This window comes from Clavelina lepadiformis, chromosome 8 (assembly GCF_947623445.1).
Source record: "Clavelina lepadiformis chromosome 8, kaClaLepa1.1, whole genome shotgun sequence".
Classification (NCBI taxonomy): Eukaryota; Metazoa; Chordata; class Ascidiacea; order Aplousobranchia; family Clavelinidae; genus Clavelina; species Clavelina lepadiformis.
The window spans coordinates 17,633,539-17,659,580 of NC_135247.1; the positions used below are offsets into that span (position 1 = coordinate 17,633,539).

The window sequence follows — 26,042 nt, forward strand, 5'->3', positions numbered from 1 at the left end:
AGCCCACTGCAGTTTCATAAAACCTTTCAATCCACCAATAATAATCACTCCGTGACTGTGACTATGAGATGATGGATATTAGTCATCTGGCGAGGGGGCTATCTAATACCTATAGACATCATACTGTATGCTGGAAGGTTGCAGTAGTTCTCAGAACAAAATACAACCTGCATCCGTTCAAGGAAATTGGACATTGATCTCATAGTAACGTCGCTTGTGCGAGTAACCCGGCATAAAGGTTATCAGTTACGTTGCCCAATTTTACGGCACATGTTATTGCTATGCTTCGTTGTGCTTACAGGAATATTTTCCGATGATTTATAATTTAGGTAAAGGCTAAAGAAACGCTCGTTTGAACCAGATTACGGCACTCGCAGGGCAGTTGAGAGCAGAAGGCTAACCCGTGCGAGATATATCCGTCAGCAGGAAACTTTTTTAAATTAAGGACTTGCTGAGCTTTTAACATAAACATTGTCTTCGTGATGCCAATATTCTATATGCACATTGAACGGGTATTTGCTTTATACTATAGAATAGATCATATTTGGTCGTCTTTTATACAGATCTGGAGATATTTCTTACTTTATTCCTTTCATGTTTAATTTTCTCTGGGTTTAATGAAGACGTATAGACGAGCTTACTTCGCATAACATGTAGCCTATACAAGTCCACTTAGAGAGGAATTGCCCAACCGAAACCCTGTAGCCCGTAACAGTCAGAGAGTCGGAGTTAAGTCAGCTTGAAAATAGTTCTTTGCCGTTTCTTAGTTTCATTAAGAGAGAGGGTGATGGTATATTTCTACCTTTGCTTAAATATTTAGTAGCAGGTTTGCAAATATTGATTTTCCGGTATAAGCATTAGCCTACGTTACGAGACGGCAAAAAGCGTGTTGTTCCAAGCGATATTATGCTGATACTGTTGTTGTGCCAGTACTAAACAAATATAGAGAAAAGCCGTTTGGTTAACTGGAAACTGCAGGGACCGATTAGATATAATTACGAGTTATATGCAAAGTTAGTAGAGTTTTTGACAAATAATTGTGGGTGATCGGTCAATTCAACCCAGGATAATTCAACTCAAGGACCATATATTCACCCCACAGACATTGCTTGAGTCGTCCTGGGTGGAATAGCCCTTGGGTTAAATCGACCTGGAACCCAAATGATGAAATGTCTACCCAAACGAGTTAGTTCAAAGTTAGACGCTTTCTCAACGATCATTAAACCTGGCTTATGATTAAGAACCTTTCTAATAAATCGGATTTGTTTCCAATTCATGAACAACCGCCACAACTAACGAGCTGTTGCCGTGGTTTATTTTCAGAATTACCTACAAAAAAGCTTTAAAATGTTTAGGCGACGGCTTAAAAGCTACTTGGTTATACCTGCAATGCTGGTAGTGTACCTATGCATCATTATGAAGTATGATACCGTCATATTTGAGTGGATTCATATCAAAAGGAGTTACCTTCTCGCTTATCTTCACGTGGACAGAGAATTAGCGAAAACGATGTATCACTTTCCACGTCGCATATCTAAAGAATTAAAGAAGTAAGTTGGAAAAGATGGTGTTTGTTTCGAGCAGTAGGTGGCATGATATCGTTCAACTGACGATGCAGAGTCATAAAAAATTGATTTATGGAAGCGTGTCTTGACATATAGGCGTTGAGACGTGAAATTTTCTGACTCGCAACAAACATAACCTATATAGAGTCTATAGTAACCTAGAAGCAAGCAAGAGAGAAAGGAAAGCTTGCTCGGTGTGTTTTGAATGCGCATGATTGATTTGTAGGCTACAACAGGGAAATCACCGAGCTATGTTAATTATAAAACGATGCGAAAGCGGCAAGACAGCGAAAAATAGTCCTGATGGTGCAAATTGCATGTAATGCGAGTTGAAAACCACTGTTTAGCGCAAACAAGCATTTCACCACCATAAAGGCCAAACAACATCAACTTAACAAGTAAACCGTTTTAGCTTTTCCTCAAAGTGGTGTATAGTTGACTGCGATGGTTTTTTGCAAAGACGTAAAAGCTATCGCCCGATTGCGACAACGATACAAAATTGCGTAGTTTTATTTTCCAGCAAAAAAATCATTCTAATTTGGAGTCCGGAGCTCGGAAAAATGGAGACAAACCCTCTTCTATGTCCGGGATGCATTTTAACTTACGACCAGAGGACTATTTCCGACGCTGATGCCGTCATCTTCCCATGGGCAGAGACCTGGGACTCCGCCGACAAAATGCCAAGTCGCTACAGATCCCCGAAACAGCGGTGAGTTTGATCCCTTTAAAACCGATGTCATGTTGATCATTTATTATTTCTTTAACAATGCTCTCACGAAACTCCGGACCGGTCTGCCCGAAGTCTTCTGGAGTCGTTCGCATTTTATATGAGCTCGCTCTGGATGAGCCCTGCGAGAAAAATTGTCATTTTGTCAAAAGCGAAATCGAGACCTGCTTTTCTCTTTCTAGGTGGGTTTGGTACTGCCAGGAACCTCCATGGGTGCTCCGATACGTCTTTCTGAAAACTTTGACTCCATTGAACGGGATATTCAACTGGACAATGACCTATCGTACCGACTCTGATATACCGGGGACTTTCTTCGTGCCCTACAAGTACCACGGCGAGTACGACGCTGTTCGTGTTTTTGACGTTTTCTACTTTTCTCGCGGGACACGCGTTAATAATTAATAATTTCCACTTAGGAGCGTTGCTGAAATAATTGCAAAAAAGAACAAGAACGTGCTAGGTGCGTGGGTTGTTTCTAACTGCGCAACAACGTTGCGAAAGGAGTTTATTGCGTCACTATCACGACACATCAAAATTGACGTCTTTGGAAAGTGTGTGGGTAAAACCCTCTGTAAAGACAAGGAATGTCAAAGAAGAACTCTTTCCAGGTTTCTTAAAAGATTTTTATGGAATCATTGTGTGCATGTTAGTTTAATGCAGGCCAATTACTAAAGTTTTCCAAAGCATGGCATAGCGTAAAAAAAAACAGAAAGGCGCATTCTAAGCGTAGCCATTGCTTTTTTACAAACTCCAGATACAAGTTTTACTTTGCACTGGAAAACTCGCAATGTAAGGATTACATCACGGAAAAGTTCTGGACCAACGCGTTGGGTAGCCTCGCTGTGCCGGTTGTGATGGGCCCATCCCGCCAAGAATATGAGCTCGTAGCGCCGCCGGGATCGTTTATTCACGTCGATGATTTTGATTCTGCAGAAACGTTGGCAAACTTCCTAAAGAATTTGGACAAAGACGACAAGTCATATGGAGAATATCTTCGATGGGCCATGGTGGCCGAAAAAGAGGGCGCCAAAGCGAAAGTTTACGGGCCGGTGATGAACAAGAAACTGAACGGCGCCTCAAGTATTTGTGCACTTTGTGAAAAATTGAAGCGTGAACCACCGAACAAAACTGAGGTTGTGAAAAATTTAGACAAATGGTGGTTTGGGGACGATTATGACCCAAATGTAGACAATTTTTCCGTTTGTCAATTCAAAACACCCAGTGGGAGACCGACTAGGCTACAAACCGTGTTGATTTACACTTTCGTGCTGTGGTTTACTTTAGGTGTACTTTGGTTCTGTTATCACAAAAGAACGAGAAAACAATAATGAGTTTTGAATAATGTATAATAATAATATAATATAAGTTAATAATAATAATATATGAATAATAATAATATGAGCTTGAATAATAATGAGCTTGAGTTCATAGACAAAACTTCGTTGTCAAACCAAGAGCCCATTGTTTCCCATACCTTACAGGAGCCGTCAAACACCAACAAATGCCATAAAATCTTTGTTTGTTTTATTATACAGTAAATTTACTAAACGACTGATTTCTCAAAAAATCCTCCATGGGGCTCTGAAATTGTGCCAGTCAATCTAGTATGCTTTGAACTACCATTCCATAAAATGCCATGATTTAAAACTTGTTTTACCGAGGCGCAAAATAACCACTAGAATTTTTGGTCTAAAAAACCCAATTTTAGGTACTTTCATGCTAATTTTTAGCATAATTCTGCAGGTGACCTGGGACATTGAAGCACGCCAACTGCTAGGGTAATTCCCAGGCTAGAAACACAACACCAACAATGGTGCATTCTGATTGGTCTAAACATGTTTTTTATAGCCCTACGTAGGACGTCCAACAAATTCATAGAGATCTTAGTTTTACGTGTTTGACGCCTCCTTAACTAGCAAAACATTAGGCTTGTATTGTGAACCGTTGCGGGGGGGACAAGTGAGACAACAGATTCCAGATCCTTAGAAATTTACGGATACTTTGTCAAAATCCCGGGACTCAGTGAAACATTTTCCCTAGAACAAAAAAGTTCAAATCCAGGTTTCCCGACATTAGCGGCAAGAATGAAGGACTAGTTGCGATAAGAAAGCCTGAAATTAACGCGCATTTGAGGAAAGCTCGAAATACTGAAACGAAGCACCAGTGCAACCATACTCTATATATTTTTAAGACACGCGACGGGACAGAACGATGCAGACAAAGGCACAGTTGATAAAGTGACAGACACTGAGCAGTTGTGTAAAAGATATCGCCACAATGCAGGAGCTATTGAAATGGCCCATATTAAAGTTGTCAGAAACATAGACTTTACACTGTTTGGCGCATTGGAGATTAGACAAAGAACAAAATACGGCAATGAAGTTACAGAAACCTAGATAAAGCTATTGCAACGTAAGATACTGGGAATGAAAATTGGATGGTTGTATGAGGACGACCAGGAATTAAGTATTGCCACGGGTGACTGCAGATCGCTGATGTACCACAGCTTTGGAAATATTTTGCACGAAGATATTACGGGTAAATTTCACAACGATAGGCACCGACACACCTAAAGCACAAGCGGCGTGAACATCCAAAACGCGTGAAAATAGACGAAAATTTGCATATCAACAAATAGCGAAAAAATTCAACTTTCTCTACTGCTGTTTTGTATTGCTGCCTGGAAAATTTTTTTTTTTTGACAGAAGCTTGCAACAACGTAGAAATGACGCAATTTATAACGTCATAAACATCATAATGTCGTTTACGTTAGACCTGTACAATGTTCTCGTTGTCAGCCGTAACACTGCCCATAATTTGGACTTTGAAAATGTATAGATCCGTTACTCGACGGCGCCTTTAGCGTTCGTTGACGAACAGATTTCCTGTCGCTCGGTGGCGCTTCATCTTTCCTTAACTGATTTAGTCTACTAGCAGCGTCGACATCGTTGAAACGAACAGACAAGGCTGGTTTGCTCTTGGCGGGAACAATAGCGCTCTGCGATGCCAGACAACTGCCACTATGTCCGTTGCAGGTAGACACCGTGTCCGCGTCGCCATTTACCATATTACAGCTCGAGATAGCTGGCCTGTCGACTACATTTGCGTTCTTTGTGCAGTCTTTTTCAACAAGTGACGTCACACTTTCGCCGCTGAAGTCGCTCAATTTTCCGAAATACTGAAATGAACCGGACCTTCGCTTACGAACGACGTAATTGCCTCTGTGTTTTACTAACGACGACGATAGAGTCATCTCCCGCATGCTGTCGCCAGAGAGCGCAGAACGGGTGGCGAAGTCCTTTCTTCGTTCGCTCTTGTCCGACATCGAGCGGCGACACTTCCTGACGTATTCTGTATTTTTGCTGTCGTTCTCGGCGAGCCGGGACGCCACAATGCAGTGCGGGGCGAGGTGTGCTCCGTTGCTGCCTCCGCTCCGCAAAGTGAGATGTCCACAAGAAATGTCACCCGCGGATTTTGTGCGGAAATGAACGGATTTTGGTCGAAAATTTTGCGAGTTATTGTTAGAATTAATGTTTCCGCCGGTGAAAACATCGTTGGCCCCACAATTCTCGCCTAATGTGACATCATAAACATATCGCCTGTTACGTGGAGGAGAACACGATGACGTGGTAGCACCGCACCAGCATTTGGTCTAGAAAATAAAAACAAGATGAAGAAAAACGCACAAAATTTTCCAAATTATCATATTCCCAGAGTTTCAGCTGAATCCAGTGAATGACATTCTCTTTAAAGCAAAAACACAGGACCCAGAATAGATACAAACATTTTAATGGCAGACATTTCGAGACTTAACTACGGTGTTACTTATTTTCGGATGCTGCTGGTTGAACTGGTCTGGGTCAGCACCGCCTCACATTTCCTTCAAATCAAAAAAAAGCGACGCGGAAGAAAGTCTTGAACTCGCAAAATCTCTCAACGAACCTGGATGCTTTCGACGACTTTACTCGGTTCCACCGCCCTACACGGCACGTCATCGATGACGTCATCATGGGTAGAAACAGTTGCCAGGGCGTCTTCTTCGTCGAAACCACTCGAAGTCTCATTCTCATCCTCCCCGGAACTCAGACCGGGGGCTGACAGGGGCGATAGATTCGGGGATTTTTTGTCGGTTGTCAAGGCGACGACCCCAACGCGACGGTGTTTGTGGGTGTCGGCGGGGTCCTCGTTGTTGCTGAGCGTTTAAAGGGATTTAAGGTTAGATGGGCGCATTACGGGATGCTTCGTGTCCGAATGATGCATTTGAACCGATTAATGCTTGCCGTGGACACAGCTTCTTGTGTAACTATCAGTGTCTAACAACCAACTACTTGGACTACAACACTTCGCACGGCAAAGTGTAAACAATCTTATCGACGTACTTGTTCTAGTTTGACTTAAAAGAAGAACAAATAGCAAAGTAGAAAGATTTCACTTTCAAAAAATATAAACAATCAGATGCAGCCTATTCACCTGTTGATTTCTTCCAGTTCGAACGATTCAGTTTGACACGAGGCGAGTTGAGGGCGCTTGTTGTTGCAATGAATCGGGTTGATGTTCAGTTCCTGCCAGACAAGAACAAGATTTCATTGTTGTGACTACGTGATACTTGTCACGTGTATTCTGGGCACAACAAAATGTCAGACGTTTGATTAATATCGATCAGTTCATTGTTACATCAAATATGGCTTTGTTTATTATGAACAGCGTCACAAATAATTTTGCTCATCGTTCAAGTATTGCAGAAAACGACACAAAAGGCGAATTTCTGCAGCAAATGAATGAAATCTCGGGAACAAAAAGGCGGTGATTGACCGACCGTTCCCATTTTCTACTAGGCGCGTTCAATACGTGCAAATATGGAGCACAATGCTTCGTCAAAGGCAAAACCAAGGTTGCTAGCTGCAAAATATTTCAAGCAAGGACCAAGTCTGATGTGAAAGATGTGGCTCCATTGACAAGTCGTTCCAAGTATTTGAAATATGTCGCGAAACTGTGGCACGGGTTAAGGTACATTGCTTGGGTTTGACGTCAATTGTGACGAAATAGTACTGCTTTCGAGGCTGTACCCACGCCCTGTTTTAAAGGGATCAGGCCGTTTTATTCAAATGTTGAAGAAATCTTATCGCTTACGCTTTGGAAGGGCAAATTGAGAACGACGTGGTCACTATGTCACACATAAGCCTACAACTTCTGAGACGTTACAGCAATCTTCTATGCAGGACTTGCGTTAAATATGCCGCCGTATACGCGGTACCGACGTGACAAAACCATGATCGAAGGCCAACAAATTGAAAACAATTCATTACAAAACATACGGCACTTGGGTTGTCCTGTAAAGAACCAAGGTTGAACGCCAAGTTTGCTGTTCAGTGGTCTTGGAGAAGAATTCCAAGTTCGGGCAAAATCACAAAACAAAACTAACTTCAACAAAGATGTCCATGATAAAATGCATGCAGACAGGTCGGACAGGTGGTGAGGCATAACAGTTACAGCAAACTTCGCTCGTTCAAATTTACCTGCATGTTATTTGTGGCAGTTCCCAAATCCGGGGATTTCCCGTCGCGACTTAACCTTTCCTGTTTACGTGTCAGTGATGAGATGGTTTTCTGAAACAAAAGCAGTTGTCAAGTCGTTTGAAAAATCGATGAAATTAAAATTCCAAGAGACTGGACCAAGGCGCGATACAGGAAGTGTTGCTATTTGCAGAAGAACTGATTATGATTGGTATCGTTTATTTAAAAATAATGCATTTATGTTTAAAAACGAATGTTACTTCGATAACAGCACGGTAAGAATTTCAGCTACAACAGACCAACAAGACAAAACACGCGATAATAAAACCAATCGCGAAAGCAGCTGTTTTTAGGACTGTTTCAGATATCCCTATAAGACAGGATGTTTTAGCTCAACTGGTTCGCTATACAACAACGTTGCCAAGTAAAACGAACGACCACACATTTGACAGATCGTTCTACATCTGTGCTATTACCTCGGTCATATCTTCCGATGTGCTTACTGGCATCACGCCGACATGCTCCAGTGAACTTTCACGGATGGTTGCGTACGAGACTGCTGATGCGACTGCGGGTGACGGTTTGCTGGTTTCGTCGGCCGACTCGCCTGCACAAAAAATTTCAGACATTCAGTTGGCATATTTGGAAAATACATCATCTCTAGTTTAATATCTTAACTAAGAGTTCGTGCAGCTTGCCTACGCGACGCCTAGTGTCGGTTTTTGTTTATCTGTTATTGTGTAACAATTTGAAATACTTACAACGCTTTGCATGTGTATGTTTGCTGGTGAAAACGCTGTGAAAGTCGAAAAGTGGAAATTTTACAGCACGTGCCTTGATGTAGGCCATTGATTACGCCATATCCTGCGCTACCGTGCGCTAATTACGTATCACAAGTTCAATTAAACGGAAACAACAAGTATTAAAAGGCTTAAGCAACCGCAGGAACTCAATTGGACGTTGAGCAAAGTCGGTAATTGCCTTTCTCAAATTGTTCCGTGTCTTGACAAGCAATGCACCACCGATGACGGCGCTGAAATAATGACGTAATTGCGTTTTGGCGCTTAACCTGAACAGAGTAATGTGCTGGGACATAAACATTATCCCAGACTGTATTTAACGCTATGGGAAGGCTTTTTAATTTTGAAAAAAGTTTTGTGCTTGAGAGTATGTCATTGTAATTTCTACGAACAACATTCTGCCAAATTTACAACTTATTGCGCAGTTTGCGTGATGGTAATAAGTGCAACAAAGCTGGGTCACAATATAAATATAATCACCTATTTTTAAAATTTATGCTGTCACTTTTAACCATAAACCACTGTCATAAATACTATCTAATACTAACCTTATTCTAATAACGCTATATATATATATATTACATTTATATACTTTTACTATTGCAATCTATTCACGGAATTTATTCTCACAAATCTGTTTTTATTGTAACTTAACCTACCACTGTTACCATCATTCAATTACGATCAAATCAAACGTCAATGTTTTCCTGTAGATTACATAACTGCTTTTTAAGGTTTGTTAAAATCAGATTTGAACCTTACCTTCATGGTTCCAATCTTCTTCTTTCAGTTTTGGCAAGAGAAGCTCAAATGAGGATTGCCTTGATTTTGAGAATCTTCTTCTTAACTTGTTTGCTCTCTGAAGTCCGGCGCGTTTATTGATTGCACTCGTCTGGTCTGATGCTGCAGATGCCTGGGAGCACAAACATAGTCAAAATTTGTGCGAACTGTGGATTGGAAATATCATTCCTGTCACCATATTTAAAGTTTATTTTGAATAAATTTGTGACAATGATAAACCTGGATAAAACTGGTATGGAGGTTGTGTGATAAAGTCATCGCTTAACAACAAAGCAGCTACAATAACAAGTTGAAAAAAAACAAAAAAACTGACGGTTTAACAAGTGCCTTAAAATGCGCACAAATATAAAATCAAAAACATACTTGTAATTAGAACATAATTAAATAGAAGTAAGACAGATAGATAAACACGATAAACATAATACGAATCGACAAATGAAAAGAAAACAACAAATGACCATATTTTCTTCAACACCAAGTGACACTTAACATGCTAAGTACAAGAATGAACCAAGTAACAGTCAAACTTCACTTAATCACAGGTCAACTTTCTGGCATGAAAAAGATTTCCAGCAAACGTTTAACACAAAGACCAGAGTTTTGGTCTTTGTGTTAAACTTTGATTTACTCATTTTATTAGGTTAGGCTCTTAGTACCTTGGAGGCTAACGTCCGTACGTCTGTTGATTGAGATTCACTCCCATTTTGTTGCTCATGATGCTGGGCAAGCCATTCCTCGGCCTTGTTTATGCTATCTTTCAGGTCAGGGTTCGCATCATTCTCTTCGGAAAATGAAAAAAAAGAACGTAAACTTATGTGTGTCTTAAAAGGGGTGATATTTGGCTTTGGCTAGTTTATTAGGCTTCGACAAAGCTGAACATTTTGAAACTGGTTATGTTAAAACTATCAGTCTGTGTTTCTCACGTATTAACAGCAACTCTAAAATCTTTGCCAACAACAATGGCATAGGTGAACTGAAACAATTTTGACATAGCATTAGTTAGTTTTCACTTTGCTGAGTCCAATGTTTTATTACAGGGCGAAGAGCAAATATGCTCACGGACGGTATAAAGGAATTTGTAGTCACGTTTGTTTCTAAACCATTGCTCAAACAACATTAATCTGCATTCACCTTTGTGGCCTTTGGGTAACGGTTCGTCCAAATACTTGTTGTCTTCAGCACTAAGCAGCGGGGAGGGCTTGAACCGTGATAAAATCTACAGATGGAGAAGTCATACAGGGTTACTCACCGACATGATTAAGTAATTACAACATGCTGCTAAGGTTTTGTCACTGCAAGTAAGGTCAGTAGACGGGTTATGTGTTGCACAGATCATGTTATGCTTAAAATGGGGCAACATGTAAACAAGGTACAGTCACTGCCAAATATAAACATAAACTGCATCGATCACTGCACGACGGTAAACAATTCTATAGAAATTATTTCTGGCGATTCCTGGGAAATGACATGTTTTGCTTGTCAAGTGAGACTTTCCTACGATGAAGAAATCATAAGTTTTTTGACCAGTATCTTACAAGTGACAATTTCAAAAAATCAAATATTTCACCACTCTCATATATACTAACCAGTAATCTTAAGTAAAGAATATATACAAATTCTATTTGTTATCTGAAGTTAGTCTATATGATTGGTTATAAAAAAGAATATTGCCATGACCAGTTAAGTAACTTAAATTCAGGTTAATATGGATTTCAGAGTTCAAGAATGTTGCTTTAATACTGGAGACTACTGTATACACCAATTGACTTGATAACGTTGTAGGAAACATGGTCGAAGCCACCATTATAAGTGCTATAATTGATTCATATAAATATAAATTAGAAACAAATTGAGTTGGTCCAAAGTCCAACAATAAGCAATAAAGCAACATCAACATAGCAAAGGTATACGGCATATATGTGGACAACGAAGATATCAACCACTTGGTCAACATGGGAAATAAAGTGTTCAGCTGCCCAATTCGTCTGTCTTTAATCAGATGTCACTCAAGGACGCCAAACAAACAAAACCCAACAATGCTTGGGAGTGTTGTGACTTGTGACATTTAAATTGCAGCAGACCATAACTATTATAAGTGATATATTGAATCTTCGCTTGCCGATTAATCACAAATTTTTAACGAATACACTGATAAAGTAATAATGCAGCAGGTGAGCAACGCGTCATACTTATCATTTTAAGGAAAACAAATATATATCTTCCCTAAAGATGGACCAATATGAACCCAAACTGGAACAAACTCGTCAATATCACCTACGTTGAAGATTCCATCAAGCGCAAATATGGTGCTAACACAACTGAACCTGAATATAATATCACGAAATTATCAATAAATTAATCGACTTTGGTAAGAAACGAAGATAAGGTTTGGGGGCTTAGCTCAAAAATAGAGGCAGCATTTCGAACAAAAAACATCATTTACCAGAGAAATTTAGGTTCTCAATCACTATACAACTTTATTGTTTTGAAACAAAACTGTTTAAACAACTACGTCGTCTTGTAAATCAAGTAAGGTCAACTAATTTTTCTTGTGGCACGTCCCTAATTTTTTACCACAAACAGCAAAAATGAACAAGCTTGCAAGGGGCTCAGGCTACAAATGTGCTGTACTGGCACTAGCAGGTAAACAAAAGAGTAGGTAACAAACATAATACATTACCGAGAAAAGAAGAGACATGCCGTTGACAAACCACAAGCAACATCTTTAATTGGGCAGACAAATTGCAATAAACAACTTATCAGGAATAACTACAAAAGAACCCCTTAACTATGGTAATAATGACAAATAACCTCAGTACGGTATAACAATTCTTGATGAATTATAATGTTATGTCACAAATGACATTAAAAATGAGGCGTATACCAGTACATGTAGTGGCAAACATATGCCACATGAATTAATGAATCATAAATTAAGCATAACCCGACTAAGTGTGCATATAAGTGCTGCGGCTAAGGCTTTTTACTTACAGATCGTCTGTCGTCTTCATCGGTGTGACTTGCAAAACCCAGGTTAAATAAAACTTCATTTGCGTTGTATTCTCGTGCTGCGAGTAGATCGCCAACACTGCACCAAGGGAAGTTGTTGTAAGTTGAATTTCATTCAAAATCACAAGCCACGTGCAAGAATAAATGAAAAAGCCAGATCAGGATACCATGGTTTATGTGCATTATTTGTTTCACGTTTCAAGCATGGTGAAAATTTAACATTTTTTTTACATAATTAAGTACGGCAAATTTGCAATGTATACTGCATAGCATAACATGTTCTAAATTCGTATATTTCTTCCATTAATTCTATGATATGCACCATTTAATTGTAAAATCGAATACACACTTTTGTTAAAATTGTCTATGACAAATGCTACCTTTTTAATACATATTAATGCGATTTTGGATCATAGGCAAGTGTTACCTGACACGGGTTTAAGTATAAGATACATATACACAGAATCATACAACTAAAATTCACACAATTCACCACGTCTAGGCAACTTCAATTCAACATCAAGGCACTTACCCTGATATGGATGAGTAAGTTCGGTTAGTATCACATGATTCAAATGATGAATAAAGTTGTTTCATAACCACCAATTGTGATGCTCTGCTCTTCTTAGGCCTATGCAACAGCGGTCATTTCATTAAAGTAAAGTCATTTCAATGCCTGACCGGCTATTCTGCGTATAGCTCATTAATATTTACCTTACTAGTCTAACAACACTTACAACACAGTACGACAGCACGAAAAATAAGCTGACATTGTTTTATATTGGTTTCAGAACACGTATTTTCCCAAGGTCTTAAATGCATACATGTCATTTACCAATAGTTGAAATAGCTTTACATAAAAGGGTGAATGACATGAAATGTGATCACTAGGGTTAGACTATCCGGATAACAGATGCATAACGTTGTTAGTACGTTTTTATGCCTTTTTAACAAATTTTTAAATCCTCTGTTTTCAGAAACTGGCAGTTTAGCAGAACAGAAGTGGTATTTAACTCTATGCTGAACTTAATTTAAAAACCTAGTTCACAGCTCTTTGTCCTCTATTCTCTACAAAACGTTAAATGTTGAAAGAATTCATTCTGTTATGTCACAAACAACACACAATCGATTTAAATGTGCAAGTAGAATTATAAGTTAACCTCAAGGCATTAGCACTGTAATAGATGCATTGCCAGGAGAGGACCGGGTAGTTTTCTAAAGAAAGTGGTTTGAGATCGATTGCACGCTTCTGAATTTACTAAATTTAAAAATAAATTATAACAAAACAAAAAACATTAAACATTTGTGAAATTCTGGACACATATTTGTTTTTTCATGAAAAACTACGTCTCATGTAAACGTTTTTACAATCGACACATTACTTTTTACTAAAAATTAGGATAAAACTTTTTCTTTGTGCTTACCATTTATTATCCAGTTCACCGGTTAGCTAAAACAGAAACATCCGGATAGTAAATATTATTGATAGCCGAACTAACCGTAATGATCACATAGCATGCAGGAATGAACAAAGCAAAAATGTGGTATTTCAATAGAAATTCTTGGATGATTTGAAAATCACTCTCCCATGATAAATATGTCATTTTCATGTGACTGCAAATGTTTTTGTGAAAGATCATAAAATAGAAAAAAATAGTTTTGTCCTTGTTAAGAGACAAAAGATCTCTTAAAATGACTCTTGCAAACAGAAGCGGGCAATAATAAAATGCTTAATAAAAAGTCTGCTGACTTAAAAATACAAACTCTTTGTGCTGGCTTAAACGCCTGTTCAATGGAGGATAAAATTGAGTTACACTAAAAATGGGAGTTTGTATAAGCTAGTTACAAGTTTTGCATCCCTCACTGAGGCATAAAATACATGCTTTATAACTTTTTAAAATGTGATTCTCACAAAATACAATGTTGCAGATCAGGTGTCACCAAACTTTTTTCACAAAGTGGCAGATAAAAAACTGACAATCGCGGGCCGAATTCTCGCTATGTTCAATAAGCTACCATACAATGCAGTTATATGATAGCCAGATATGGCCCACGGGCCATAGCTCGGTTACCCTTGTTCCAAATGAAAATAAAAAACAACAATCACTAAACAAAATAATTTGGCCTACTAATTGCAAAAGAAAATGTTGTCGAAATCTGATTTTAAACGACCAAACCAAACAAAGAACCCAGTTCTGCCCACTATGGTTAAACTCACTTTTCAGATGGAGAAGACCGCGATAAAGCATCCTCATCTTTGTGACGACCTCCAACAAACGAGTTTGCTGAAAAGAAAAACAATTCTGTCCGTTCTGGTAAACTACCTGCAGGTCTATAAGAACCCATAATTATAAAAAATGAATCTTTCGAATGAAAACTTCTGTAGTGAGAAAAATAATACATTAAACATCATCGAAAACATAATTCAGACAGATTAATATATGACGAGTCATCCAACTTGTACCTTCTGCACCAAGATGAAGATCGTCTGCATCCTCACTTACACTGATGGTGGTTGCCAAGGATGATGTACAACTAGTGCTGTCATCTCGAAGCAATTCCTCTTCCAGTTCGTCTAGCAATGTTTGATAGAATGATAAATATATACAGATATATGGAATGACTTGGTAACAACCAACATTATGTATACACTGGCAATCTGGCATATATACAAGTCGAACTGTAACAGTTTTATGAAACAACTTCCAACAATATAGCAACACAAATGGAAATAGCAAGATCGTATTACATGCACTACCATACATGGATCTGCTTCACCTTACCCATTCATAACACGAAAGACTTGTTGCAGGAGATGATAGCGTAGTTTACGCTGATTTGACAGAAACGATTGACTATGCAGCTGCTACTTCCACAATACTTTCTTCACAGCTTTAATAATTCATGAATTTCACATCTTATCTCTTATCACTCATTCTAATGACCTTTAAAACATATAAAATTCGAATAATTACTCCATAAAAAGTATTCTGGTGTGTAATAGATTTTCTTTGTTCAACTTAACCACTTGATTCAGTTTCAGTCTCACCTTAGATGACCTATCTAAACCATTAAATTCAAGCTTGTTTTCAACATTTATTCCAAGTGTTTATGCTCAATACAACAAATGACAACCGGATTCGGCAGTAAATTTGCAGGAGGCCCAACATACAAATAATAAGCAATATAAATACATACAGATTCAGAAACAATGCATGGGAGTGTTGAGGTATCATTCAGCCTAAATTTTGCTCTAAAGAGGCAAAGAACATATTCTGGAACTGAACTACATTACTATATTATTGTCCAAAAATAATTAGAAAAAAATGTTGTGGGGTAAGTATTGGACAAATCTATTCTTAGCTGTGTGTTGCAGGTAACTCTGTATTTTGAACATATTCACAAAGTAGAGGAAATTTCTGATATACAAAAACAGTTATATATAACATAGTTTCCTTGCAAAATCTTAATTTTATCCCAAGAGCATTGTGACCAAAAACTAAGGTTTCTGGAATAACAAAATGGGATTCACTTCATTTCAAAAAATAGAAAATCTCTTACTTCATAATTAATTTGTGTTAGATTGTAAGAATTGAATAAAGAACAGTTGCGGAATCATGAGACCCTGCGGTACACACATATATATATATGTATATACTATATACTTTCTTTACAATATTACTGTACTTTGAAAATCGATACCCGATCATTATTGAACTACTGTCCGAGTCATTTAGCACAAAATAATGCACCTTATGTGCGGCACTGAAGCTCATGAAAAGCAATATTGTACCTATGCCAAACTCTGCAGTCTGGATATAAACCTATATACACATAAGAAACATGGACTTAAAAGGCTACTAAAGACTGTCAACATTAACAAATTGAGAACAATTTGAAAACCACTGTACAGCATTGAAGCAATTGTCAACAATAAACACCACCTGCTCATCTGCTTAATTTCGTTTGTTTTAACTTATGTTTCGTGGGTTTAACTGATTATGGGTTTAGAGGCCGTGCTAGTTGTTGCTCACAATTATCACCTTAATGTTTGTTTTTTGAGCATGTATTGTATTCTATTATTTATTTTTCGCCATTAACTGGGCAGATCTAAGGTTAGGATGCTAAAAGTTGTAGTTAGCCTATACCTAGCATAATAAAACACATACTCACAAACAATTAATCGGTCTAGTATAACAGTGCATAATCAGATGACGTCACTAATTTAGTAGCTGAAGTCTAATATACAAAGGTTATCTGTGGTTATGCACTTGTTTACTAGACCCTTCATGTTATGATACTTCTTACAACGTATTGCCTACTCTAGCCCATGTAACGCGATTCTTTCAAGATTCAGTCTTATGTTAAGTCTAGTATACAAGTGCAAAACCAGATGACGTCAAAATTTGAGTAGTTGGGATCTAATATACAAAGGCATTCTGTGGTTGTGCACTTGTATACTAGACCTAAATTAACGAGCAGGAAAAAGTAATAAAGCCCAAGGGGTTAAAACATACAAGATAGCAATAAAAGGATTGTGCTATCAGCTGGCAGGTTAGCATGTTTTAAGCCGTTTTAGCTTTGTCACCTTTTCAAGCTTATTAGCGCATCCTAATAATAACTGGCTTGATTTTTCGTCCCCACCACGCTTTTGATGAAAAATAAAATGATTGATTGATTGAAATACATACACAGCTAGTATAAACGCATAAAAGACCAAGTTTAGTCCGTACATTACATTACATTATTAATAACTTTAAAAATCGGTTAATCTTCGGGATCGAATCACAGATTATCGTCGAAAATATTAAGACAGCAAAACTAACCAAACCTATATATATATGGTGAGCAGATGGGTGGGTGAACGAAAACATCTTCGAAATTTTTTGGATGTATTGTGCATGACGTCACAACTTGGGATTATTTTTAGACCATGGGAAACAATAAAAATGCAACATTTTGAGTCGGCGAATAAAATCGTTCCAGAAATGACAAAAAATTATAGCTTAAACAGCGGTACTTATTGTTGCAGAATACAAAAAAATTTCATACCAGCAGGCCAAAGCTTAGTTGTCAATAATAAGGCGTTGACATCAGATTAAAAATAAAACGAAACTCCTTGGTAACATCACCATTATAATTCCCAGATTCCCAATATTTTGAATATTTTTCTGCAAAACTTTTATCTCTAAAAATAATGGTCTAAAACATAATTAAGTTGAACGCGTTGCGGTCATAGCAATTCATTGCATGTAATGCAATTTGACAACTGCGCTGCAATATTTGGGTTGTATTGTACCGCACATTAAAAATTTCAGCAAAATACTTTTTGTTTGAGACGTTACTTAGTAACATCAGTAGTAACAGTAACTACCTATATCTTGCCCAGTGAATACTGGCGATTTTATCAACCCGAGCTAAACAATAACAAAACATTTGAAGGTGCCAAAGCAGTTTATTTAACAATTCGCATTTCATTTGTTGGCTCTTCAAAATCCTCTGTGCTAGCTACACTTGAGTGAGAATATACAAAACTCAAAGATTTTACTGAATCAGTGGAATTTGAATACGCATACCGATACCATACCATTGTCACGTAAGAAAAACACTTTCTTCTCATGATACTTTTTATTGAGTTTATAAAGTTTTTCATTTATTAATCAAAATCGTACACAGAATGACTGAACGGCGTGAATATCATGTACATCGAAATGGAAAAAACATCTTGAAAACGTTCTCAGCAGCGGAATGGAGTTTAAATACAAACTCAGTAAAATGCCGAAAAATGTAGTTTGAAAAACATGTTTTTATTATATTCAATTCATCTTTCCTTCTTGTTGTCCTTTCTTCTATCCTTCATATCACGGCTGCAGTCAGGACAATACCATTTTCCTTTTGGTTTATGGCTGAGTCCAACACATGAGAAATGGAACCATTCAATGGGGCACTTCTTGTTATCACAGCCTATCATCTGGCCAAACGAGACCTGGTCACAGAGGCAGTAGGTTGGCTCATCTGGGTCAACTGGAATGTCCACTTGAGGTGATGGAGAGCGGGTGGACACAGGGTCGGCGTGATGCTGTAAAGTGTTTTTGTTTGTCAAATATAATTTATCCCCCATAATAAATATCACAAATTTTATAAATGCAACAGTTTTTTTGAGAAATTGGTGAAATATTGATTACACCAGACATCCACCCTAGGATCTATTTGATGTTCAAAGCCTGCATAGTAACAGAGTAAAAAAAACAAAGAAAAAAGGCAATTTACTTTAACAGTTTTCTTTTTCTTCTTCTTTCCTTTCATTGAATTCTTGTTCGATCCGTTAGAACTTGTTCCAGGCAAGCTAGATTTGGACGGTGCGGCAGATTTTGCAGCGGCAAGTTTTGCTAAAGTTGAAGTTCGGGATGAAGAAGAGGATGGGGTCGTTGAGGTGACAATGTTTCCGGAAGATGTGCTGGAAGTGGGACTTTGCTCTTTCTTATCCGACCTTTCGCTCTTCTTATTTGAGGAGTTTTCATCTTTTGGCTTTAAAGTAAAGTCAGCTGGTGCATTTGTGTTTTCAAGTGGCAAGTGTAAGTTCAGTTTTGAATGATTTGTTGACCCATTTCCGTGACCATTGTTAGTTGACTGAGAAACAGCTGGCGTTGTGTCCATAATTATAACCTTTTCCTGCATAAACAAAGCAGCTGATTTTTAGAAAAAACAATAACAAATGTCTGGGCAACAATGTCAATCAGATAGGAAATGTCAGTAATGTACAGTAATGAACAGAATTGTGAATTGGTACCGAACACAGAAATGTTCACATGTTCAACAAAGCAACACAATAAAGAATTTTAGAAAGATATTATGCTATCTGCATATGTCAATAAAATGCATGATATCTTCAAGAATTACTTTCTCCTGATGTTTTTCTGAATAATGATGTCGGTGTCTTCTTGATCTCTTCGTTCCTCGATGATTATCAGGTTTCTATGTGACAAAATTACGTTATAACCTGAATCATGAAATCTCTCATTCAGTCATAGAAATCAATGAAATTACTGCAGCAGAGCAGTTTTGTGAAGCACTAGTTGTATGAAAATATAAAAATAGTATATAAAAATGATTTTTCGATTTAAGTTAAATTTTCACAGAAAAAAAGCATGTACTTACATGCGGTTCCCGTTTTTCACCAAACTCATTCTTTAATTCAGGTAAATAGGCAGATTTAAAACGATAACTGGAGTGTTCCACCACTTTCTTTTTGTTTTCAATTGTTTCAGTCATCTAAAATATAGTAAAATGACAATAGTTTATTTTTTTTTGATGTGCAATATATATGTACACACACTATACAGTCTATAATGTATCGAACATGACAGATCATTCTATGCATTAAGTACGCATACATAGCTAAAAAAAAAGAAAACTGAGTATATAACTGACTCCCTATGTTGACAGTAGACGATAGATACACTGCATTATGACTGTATTTTACAACCTCGGCTAACCTGTTGTACAATAGAGATCTTTTCATCTCCCAATTCCTGGCAGCGGCAGAAAAGACGTTGAATTTGTATTAACGTTGTTCGCCGCTTCAAACTGATGTCTTTATCTTTGGTGAAGGTCGAATATAAAGCTTCGATTTCAGATAAAACCTCTGCAATTTTAAATGAAAAAATCAAATTATTTTTTCAACTGTCGCATCTGTCTTTGGAAGAGTATAAGCTTTATGTATTAAATACATGCACACACATATCAATCAGTTTTTATTCATTTACTACAAAGATCTTACCTCTGCATGTACAGTCAATTTCCCGCAGTCTTGTAACACTGCGTTGCAACTCAAACGGCAAGTTTTCAACAAAGTCTACATAGTTTCCTGCATAAATCGTTGCTAAGCTGATCACTTCTTCGGTGGTTTGTTGAAAAGAAATATCTTCCATGACACAGTTAGTCTCGAGTTTGACGCATTTCAATATTACATAATACTGCTTAATCAACAGCTGTGTGTGTTATATACTAGCTGAATTACACACTATTCGCAAAGCATTTCGAAAACAGTGCAATATGATCAACAGAGAATAGAATGATTATTGACTTGGCTGAAGGTCACTAAATCACTGTATTATAGAGGGCTGGGTGCAGAGAATATTTTGAGTGGCCTCCCAAACATCTTGGGAGCATAAATATTTAAATTATGCCAACATCATTCCACGATACTTTATCAAACAGTTTTCTGGAGTACCTAACTGACTGTTACTCTATGCCAGTGGTTCCTAACTTTTTTTGGTTCGCAGCACTCTAAAGTGCTTGCCAGTTTATGTTTTAGAGTTGTTTATGAACAAGCTGGTAACCGGTAATGTGAAAAAGATCCATTTTGGAGCTTTTAAAACAAAACAAATAGGTCTATGATTAAAAAATTATGCTGCAAATCTCTTGTTTACCGGAAATCCTGCAACACTCTAGGCCAACCTCGTGACACCCCGGTTTGGAAACACTGCTCTCTGCCGTACGGGGATATCTGTATAATACCTAACTTGGTCACAACTGCTGTTGGGCCAACTTCCAAATTACAATTTTCATTTGGCTAAAGCAAAAAAGTCAAATTCTAGCAGATTCTGAAATGTTATCAAGTGCATAAAAACTTGTAAAGGTTGGGTGTTAAAACAGAACTTTGTAATATATAAGAAGATTTGTTTAAACTATATCTTAAAAATTGTGTATATCAGTAAATGAAGAGTGTTGGGAGAGAATATTGAAAAAGAAAATTTAGGTGTATGCTATGATATGTGACTTATCTTTCATCATAAAAATAAACCATAATTTCAATATCGAAAATCTGGATATACTATATACATATAGGCCTAGGCCTATATAACTTGAAAATTGTTTGTGCACTTTCCATTAAACATAACAGCTGTAAAACGTTTATCGCTATGTTTCCTAAGTTGTGATCGCCTGCCCATTAATGGAGTACATAACTGTAAATTGTAATATATATAGTTATATCTAAAAAAATGCTTCATGACAGCAGATGACAAAGGACATATGCAGCCATCATAACACTATGATGGTTATGTCAGTTTAAGTTAAAAATTTACAGTTCCTAAAATCTCAGACAAATTGTTGTTCCAGGTATATAGTATTGGAAAACAACAGTTTCAAACTTCAGTAGTTTGAAACTGTTCCGTTTACCATCCGTTTACCAAAGTTGCAAAATCATAATAGGACTTCCATGACCGGAAAATTTCTACAGATAGGTTTATTACTCTTGTTTTGGGCAAGGGAAAAGAGAAATCGTACATGTTTGCACTAGGCTATACCTGCCTATCTATTCTATATGAAACTAGCCTACCAAGCTAGGTTACAAAACCATGAGTATGCTAATGTCCAACACCTTATAAAATCTATGAAAGTTACCCATTCTGTACCGTCAGCCTGCTAACCGTAGGCTATAAGCAGATAAGCTGGTGTTGGACTAGGCTACAACCAACCGGTACTAGCCTATATATACAGCAGCAGTCTGGTACTGCAGCTTACAAGTTTTTGTCAATTCACATAGCCTATAGGCTAGCCTGCATCCTACCGTACAAGCCTAAATTTAATTTAGACATAGCTTAAAGCTTCTGATATTTATACCGGTAGATCTAACTTATTTCACTTCATTTAGGTCATAGGTCATGCTAATGCTCTTTTTAACAGCTTCTTTAGCTCGGTAGCCCTTTGGGCCTACAATAATGCAGTAGGTCTACTGTAGTACAAGAATCCATAAACGCTATGGCTGTGCTGATAGTGATAGCTCCACGCTTGAATAACGCTCAACGAACCGTGACCCTACGAGGTTCTCAAAATGAATGACGACGCGGGGCATTGTGCTGCAGATCTGTACAAACAAAACAAAAGAATGGGTAAAGGCGAAACTCTACTTTCGGTGACGGGGATCGGTCGACCTATCTTTGCCTTTTGTAAATTTCAACATTAATCAGAGAACGTCTTTGCCTGTTGAGAAAGCAGTTAGTAGCTTTAGGGCTAGGTTCCACTGCTTTTTAGGTAATTTTTGATGTACCGGTATGCATATTTAGCACAGGTAGGCTACAGTATAATATTGCAGACTGACTGCGTTTAAGAATGAATGAATGTTTCGTTTGTCAACTACAATTACAACCAACATACTTAAGTTACAGATTTTGTAGTTATACACAGAAAGATGAAATTGTAATTGATTATTTCGCAAGATGCATATGCTTTCAACTATTGCATTGCGTAGATATGTGTTTGATTGTTGAGGTTCAAGTCCAAGTTTTTAGCTTACAATTCATATAAGATGATGTACACAGGAAACTACAGAAAGTGCTCGTAGCATACAAGCACGTAGCACCCGCACCAGATAACGGATTTCAAATCGGAATTTCATTTAATTTTTAGAATTTTCTTTTTACAGCGACAACAGAAAACAAAATCTTGCAAATAGAACTTTGCCAGGGTTTGTTGAATTGAAATGGATAATAAAGCCAACTTTATTTTAAACGGATTAGACGCAGACAGAAAGACTTGCCACGAGTATTGTGACTTCACAATCATTTGCGAAGGAAAAACATTTCAGGCTCATAAATGTGTGCTTGCAATTGCGTCCGAGTATTTCAAAACTCTTTTTACTTCAACGTTCCCGGGCGTATCAAACAACAAGGCTGACATAGACGGTGTCGACGCCGACATGATGCAATTGATATTGGATAGCATCTACACCAATGACGTCATCATCTCCCGTAGCAACGTGCATGACCTTTTAGCCGCGGCGGACTACTTTCAAATGCCTTTGATTAAAAGCGAGTGTGGTAGGTTTTTAAAGGAAAATATGTCGTTGCGATTGTTTGAAAAGGACTGGAGCGTTGCAAGATGCTACTCGCTAAATTTAGAGTGTTTTGAGCCTTTCCTCAGGTTAAACTTCAACGATATCTTAGAAGACGACAATATTCTGTATCTGAGTTTCGACGACTTCAAGGCTCTCATGGACATGAAGGATCTTGGAAGAGCGTTGCCTGTCAAACTGGGCAAGTGCATTATGGCATGGGTAAAATATGACACCGTTGAGCGCCGGAAATATTTTAAAAACTTATTTCTTTTGGTGGATGTGCAGCAGCTTACATCTGATATTCTGGGGGAAATGTCAAGGGATGAACTTTTTGTATCTGAGCCTGACTCGCTCGCACTCCTCCAAGACGCGATGCAAATGTTTTCAACATCTGAAACCCAACTTTCTCCACGCGTTGTGGTGACAAAGAAGGCGGCATATAGAAACCCGACGCGTTACGAAACAAAGGTACGCGTTTATGACGTTGGTAAAAAAGAGTGGACAATACTGCCCAGTCTCCCACATAACATCAGAGACACTTCTGTTTTGATTAAAGAAGACGTGATTTACGCTTTTGGAGGAATTGCAGAATATTCCGGTAAGTCGTTGTCGCAGGTAGCGTGTTTAGACTTGACCAGGCCCTACCTTAAATGGGCGAGCGCTGCCTTCTATATGATGCTTGGAAGGCGAAACTGCGGCTGCACCGTATTTGATGATTCACTTTGGGTTGCCGGCGGTTTGCTCCACGATACGCGCTGGGTTACATCGGTTGAATTCTTCCAATTTAGCGGGAAACGTTGGCAGCATGCGCCGCCAATGAATCAAGCCAGGGAAGGATGTGGTCTGGTCGGGCACAGGAATCGTCTCTACGCAATCGGTGGAAGCCCTAAACCTACGAAAGCTCTGAAAACGGTTGAGTGTTTGGTTGGAGAAACCTGGCAGATCCAGGCTCCGATGAACGAGGAAAGATGCAGATTTCCAGCAGTTGTGTTACGGGATCGCATCTACGCGATCGGGGGCGAAACACTAGGCAAGCTTGGCGCATTTGATCTTGAATCATTAAAACGCGGTTTGACGTTTCGCTCCACTCCGATTAATACCGTGGAAGCGTATGATCCCACTAGCGACTGCTGGTGTTTCGTTGCTTCCATGAACAAGGCCAGAAGTGGACACTCAGCCTGCGTGTGGGAAGGGAAAATTTACGTGGTGGATGGACTTGACGAATCGGTGGAGAGATACGACCCAGAACGTGATGAATGGAATGAACTTCCTTTAGGAAATAAATTATAATCGCTTTGATTTGATCCAGGCAAATGCAAGATTGTGACTCAAACAATGTTTAAAAATGACGTACGTGCGCTGTGAACTGGTGCAATCATTAAACTGCAGGGTTTGTCATGGACAGCTAATTTTGGTATAGCAAGTTATGCTCGTCTTCTTCGTCGTTTGAGCGTTTCTTCTTTCCACTTCCAGACTAGATTTCCGGGCATGAGGTCATCAGCCATGTGATTGTATCTTCGTCCTTTCAGACCATCACGCAAACCATGTGGGGGCCGATGGATTGGGCAGTTATTGATGACATGGTCTGCTGTCTGCTCTGTGGCACCACACTCGCATCCTGATGAGGGAGCCAGTCCCCATTTGTGCATATTTGAGCGAAAACGTCCGACGCCGGTGCGCAGGCGGTTGAGCCTGATGCTCGTATCTGTCAGTTACAACTAAATTTTTACGTTTCTTGTTTTTCTATCTTAAATGTATTTTTATCACAAATTCAATTGTATTTTTTACTTAGTTTGCATTTAAATCTTATTAACCAGCGTGTGTAGAAAATGTTTTGAGAGTTTCGTTATTTTACACTTTTAACTGAGTGGTCGTCTTACTATTCTCTGTTTCAAATGAAACAAATTATTTATATTTAAATCTTAATAGCGACACCTGGCGTTGTGTTGTACCGATGAACAAAGCCAGAAGTGGGCGCTCAGCCAGCGTCTGCAAAGGAGATATTTATGTGGTCGACAACGTTCATATCAAGGAAGGTGTAACCCTGCTATAAACAAAAGGAAATCACTTCCATTGACGGTGGAAAATGGAAAGAAAGGTGTCAAAAGAAAAGAAGTTTAAGTTTTACGCATGAATATATGCACGATGGTGCCGACAGCCATAATTTCTACATGTAATATATTAATAATGATGCATAGATTAGTGATTAATATGTACCTACATAAACCTATTTAAAATGTGCAATGAACTTTTATTATTCCCAACATTTGTGATAAAACAATTAGACTGCTACAGCAACTTGAGGCTTGTTCAAAAAGCTTTGACGAGCAAGTATAACCTAAAGCATTTTGTTTCTTTTCGCAAGAATACGAAGTGTTATATCAAAATGGAGGAAGATGACAAAGTGTGACAAAAAAATAATAAAATGAAAATATCTCGTTTAACTCGAAGCTCCTAAAACTAACATACTCAAGGTCTGAGATTGTGAAATCCTCCTCGGTCTATGCTGTCACAGATCATGTTCTCGGCGGGGTATCTCTGTTGGCAACGAGTTGCAAACAGAGAAGATTGCAAGCTTGTCAATTATGTCGAAAAGCGTTGATTACAAGTATAATTTCTGAAAAGTTGTAGCCTATAGCCTAGCTTTAGCGAAGATATATTAAGAAATCTCATGATGGTAAATCATATTTTGGTCATGGCTGTGAAAGAATGACCGCAGTAGTTTTTGTACAATGACTGTAGTTTGGTTTAAGTGACCACTCACCAAATGCGGTAGGTGCGGTCCAG

General features: G+C 38.2%; 4 protein-coding genes across 7 annotated transcripts; 2 read left to right on the forward strand and 2 right to left on the reverse strand.

Annotated features, from left to right (window-relative positions):
• Positions 1-1,327: 1,327 nt before the first annotated feature.
• Positions 1,328-3,682, forward strand: LOC143469393 (alpha-(1,3)-fucosyltransferase 7-like). 4 transcript variants are annotated; one of them, XM_076967072.1, is made up of 5 exons: positions 1,328-1,963; positions 2,086-2,274; positions 2,475-2,630; positions 2,709-2,900; positions 3,047-3,682. In XM_076967072.1, the coding sequence occupies exons 2-5, from the start codon at positions 2,126-2,128 to the stop codon at positions 3,618-3,620; spliced, it is 1,071 nt and encodes a 356-aa protein (XP_076823187.1). In that variant the 5' UTR covers positions 1,328-1,963; positions 2,086-2,125; the 3' UTR covers positions 3,621-3,682. The 4 variants fall into 4 exon arrangements, with proteins under 4 accessions (XP_076823187.1, XP_076823186.1, XP_076823188.1 ...); XM_076967071.1 differs by having other exon boundaries at positions 1,328-1,550; positions 1,792-2,274; XM_076967073.1 differs by having other exon boundaries at positions 1,328-1,550; positions 2,073-2,274.
• Positions 3,683-4,453: 771 nt separating this feature from the next.
• LOC143469258 (uncharacterized) lies at positions 4,454-15,615 on the reverse strand. Its single transcript, XM_076966898.1, has 14 exons — positions 15,465-15,615; positions 15,199-15,360; positions 14,880-14,990; positions 14,634-14,700; positions 12,948-13,046; positions 12,398-12,494; positions 10,538-10,622; positions 10,063-10,187; positions 9,368-9,518; positions 8,282-8,412; positions 7,809-7,898; positions 6,763-6,854; positions 6,235-6,484; positions 4,454-5,944 (listed from the first exon to the last, which is right to left on the reverse strand). The coding sequence occupies exons 2-14, from the start codon at positions 15,200-15,202 to the stop codon at positions 5,087-5,089; spliced, it is 2,160 nt and encodes a 719-aa protein (XP_076823013.1). The 5' UTR covers positions 15,203-15,360; positions 15,465-15,615; the 3' UTR covers positions 4,454-5,086.
• Positions 15,616-18,000: 2,385 nt separating this feature from the next.
• Positions 18,001-22,118, reverse strand: LOC143469702 (inhibitor of growth protein 1-like). Its single transcript, XM_076967490.1, has 6 exons — positions 20,196-22,118; positions 19,912-20,060; positions 19,574-19,687; positions 19,316-19,390; positions 18,686-19,087; positions 18,001-18,494 (listed from the first exon to the last, which is right to left on the reverse strand). Exons 1-6 carry the CDS (start codon positions 20,344-20,346, stop codon positions 18,237-18,239), a joined length of 1,149 nt encoding a protein of 382 aa, XP_076823605.1. The 5' UTR covers positions 20,347-22,118; the 3' UTR covers positions 18,001-18,236.
• Positions 22,119-22,593: 475 nt separating this feature from the next.
• Positions 22,594-25,189, forward strand: LOC143469355 (kelch-like protein 12). The gene has a single exon (XM_076967020.1). The coding sequence runs from the start codon at positions 22,902-22,904 to the stop codon at positions 24,543-24,545; it is 1,644 nt and encodes a 547-aa protein (XP_076823135.1). The 5' UTR covers positions 22,594-22,901; the 3' UTR covers positions 24,546-25,189.
• Positions 25,190-26,042: the final 853 nt, after the last annotated feature.

Bases quoted from the DNA above. Each gene is read 5' to 3' on its own strand.
- LOC143469393 (XM_076967070.1), top strand. From the start codon at position 1,348: ATGTTTAGGCGACGGCTTAAAAGCTACTTGGTTATACCTGCAATGCTG. The intron at 2,631-2,708 runs GTACGACGCTGT...ATTTCCACTTAG, and splicing joins CCCTACAAGTACCACGGCGA to GAGCGTTGCTGAAATAATTG. The intron at 2,901-3,046 runs GTTTCTTAAAAG...TACAAACTCCAG, and splicing joins CAAAGAAGAACTCTTTCCAG to ATACAAGTTTTACTTTGCAC.
- LOC143469258 (XM_076966898.1), bottom strand. The intron at 14,701-14,879 runs GTACAAGTTGGA...TTTTCTTTTCAG, and splicing joins TCTTCATCTTGGTGCAGAAG to CAAACTCGTTTGTTGGAGGT. The intron at 12,495-12,947 runs GTAAGTGCCTTG...CCCTTGGTGCAG, and splicing joins ACTTACTCATCCATATCAGG to TGTTGGCGATCTACTCGCAG.
- LOC143469702 (XM_076967490.1), bottom strand. From the start codon at position 20,346: ATGGAAGATATTTCTTTTCAACAAACCACCGAAGAAGTGATCAGCTTA. The intron at 20,061-20,195 runs GTAAGATCTTTG...TTAAAATTGCAG, and splicing joins AATTGACTGTACATGCAGAG to AGGTTTTATCTGAAATCGAA. The intron at 19,688-19,911 runs GTTAGCCGAGGT...ACTATATTTTAG, and splicing joins AGATCTCTATTGTACAACAG to ATGACTGAAACAATTGAAAA.
- LOC143469355 (XM_076967020.1), top strand. From the start codon at position 22,902: ATGGATAATAAAGCCAACTTTATTTTAAACGGATTAGACGCAGACAGA.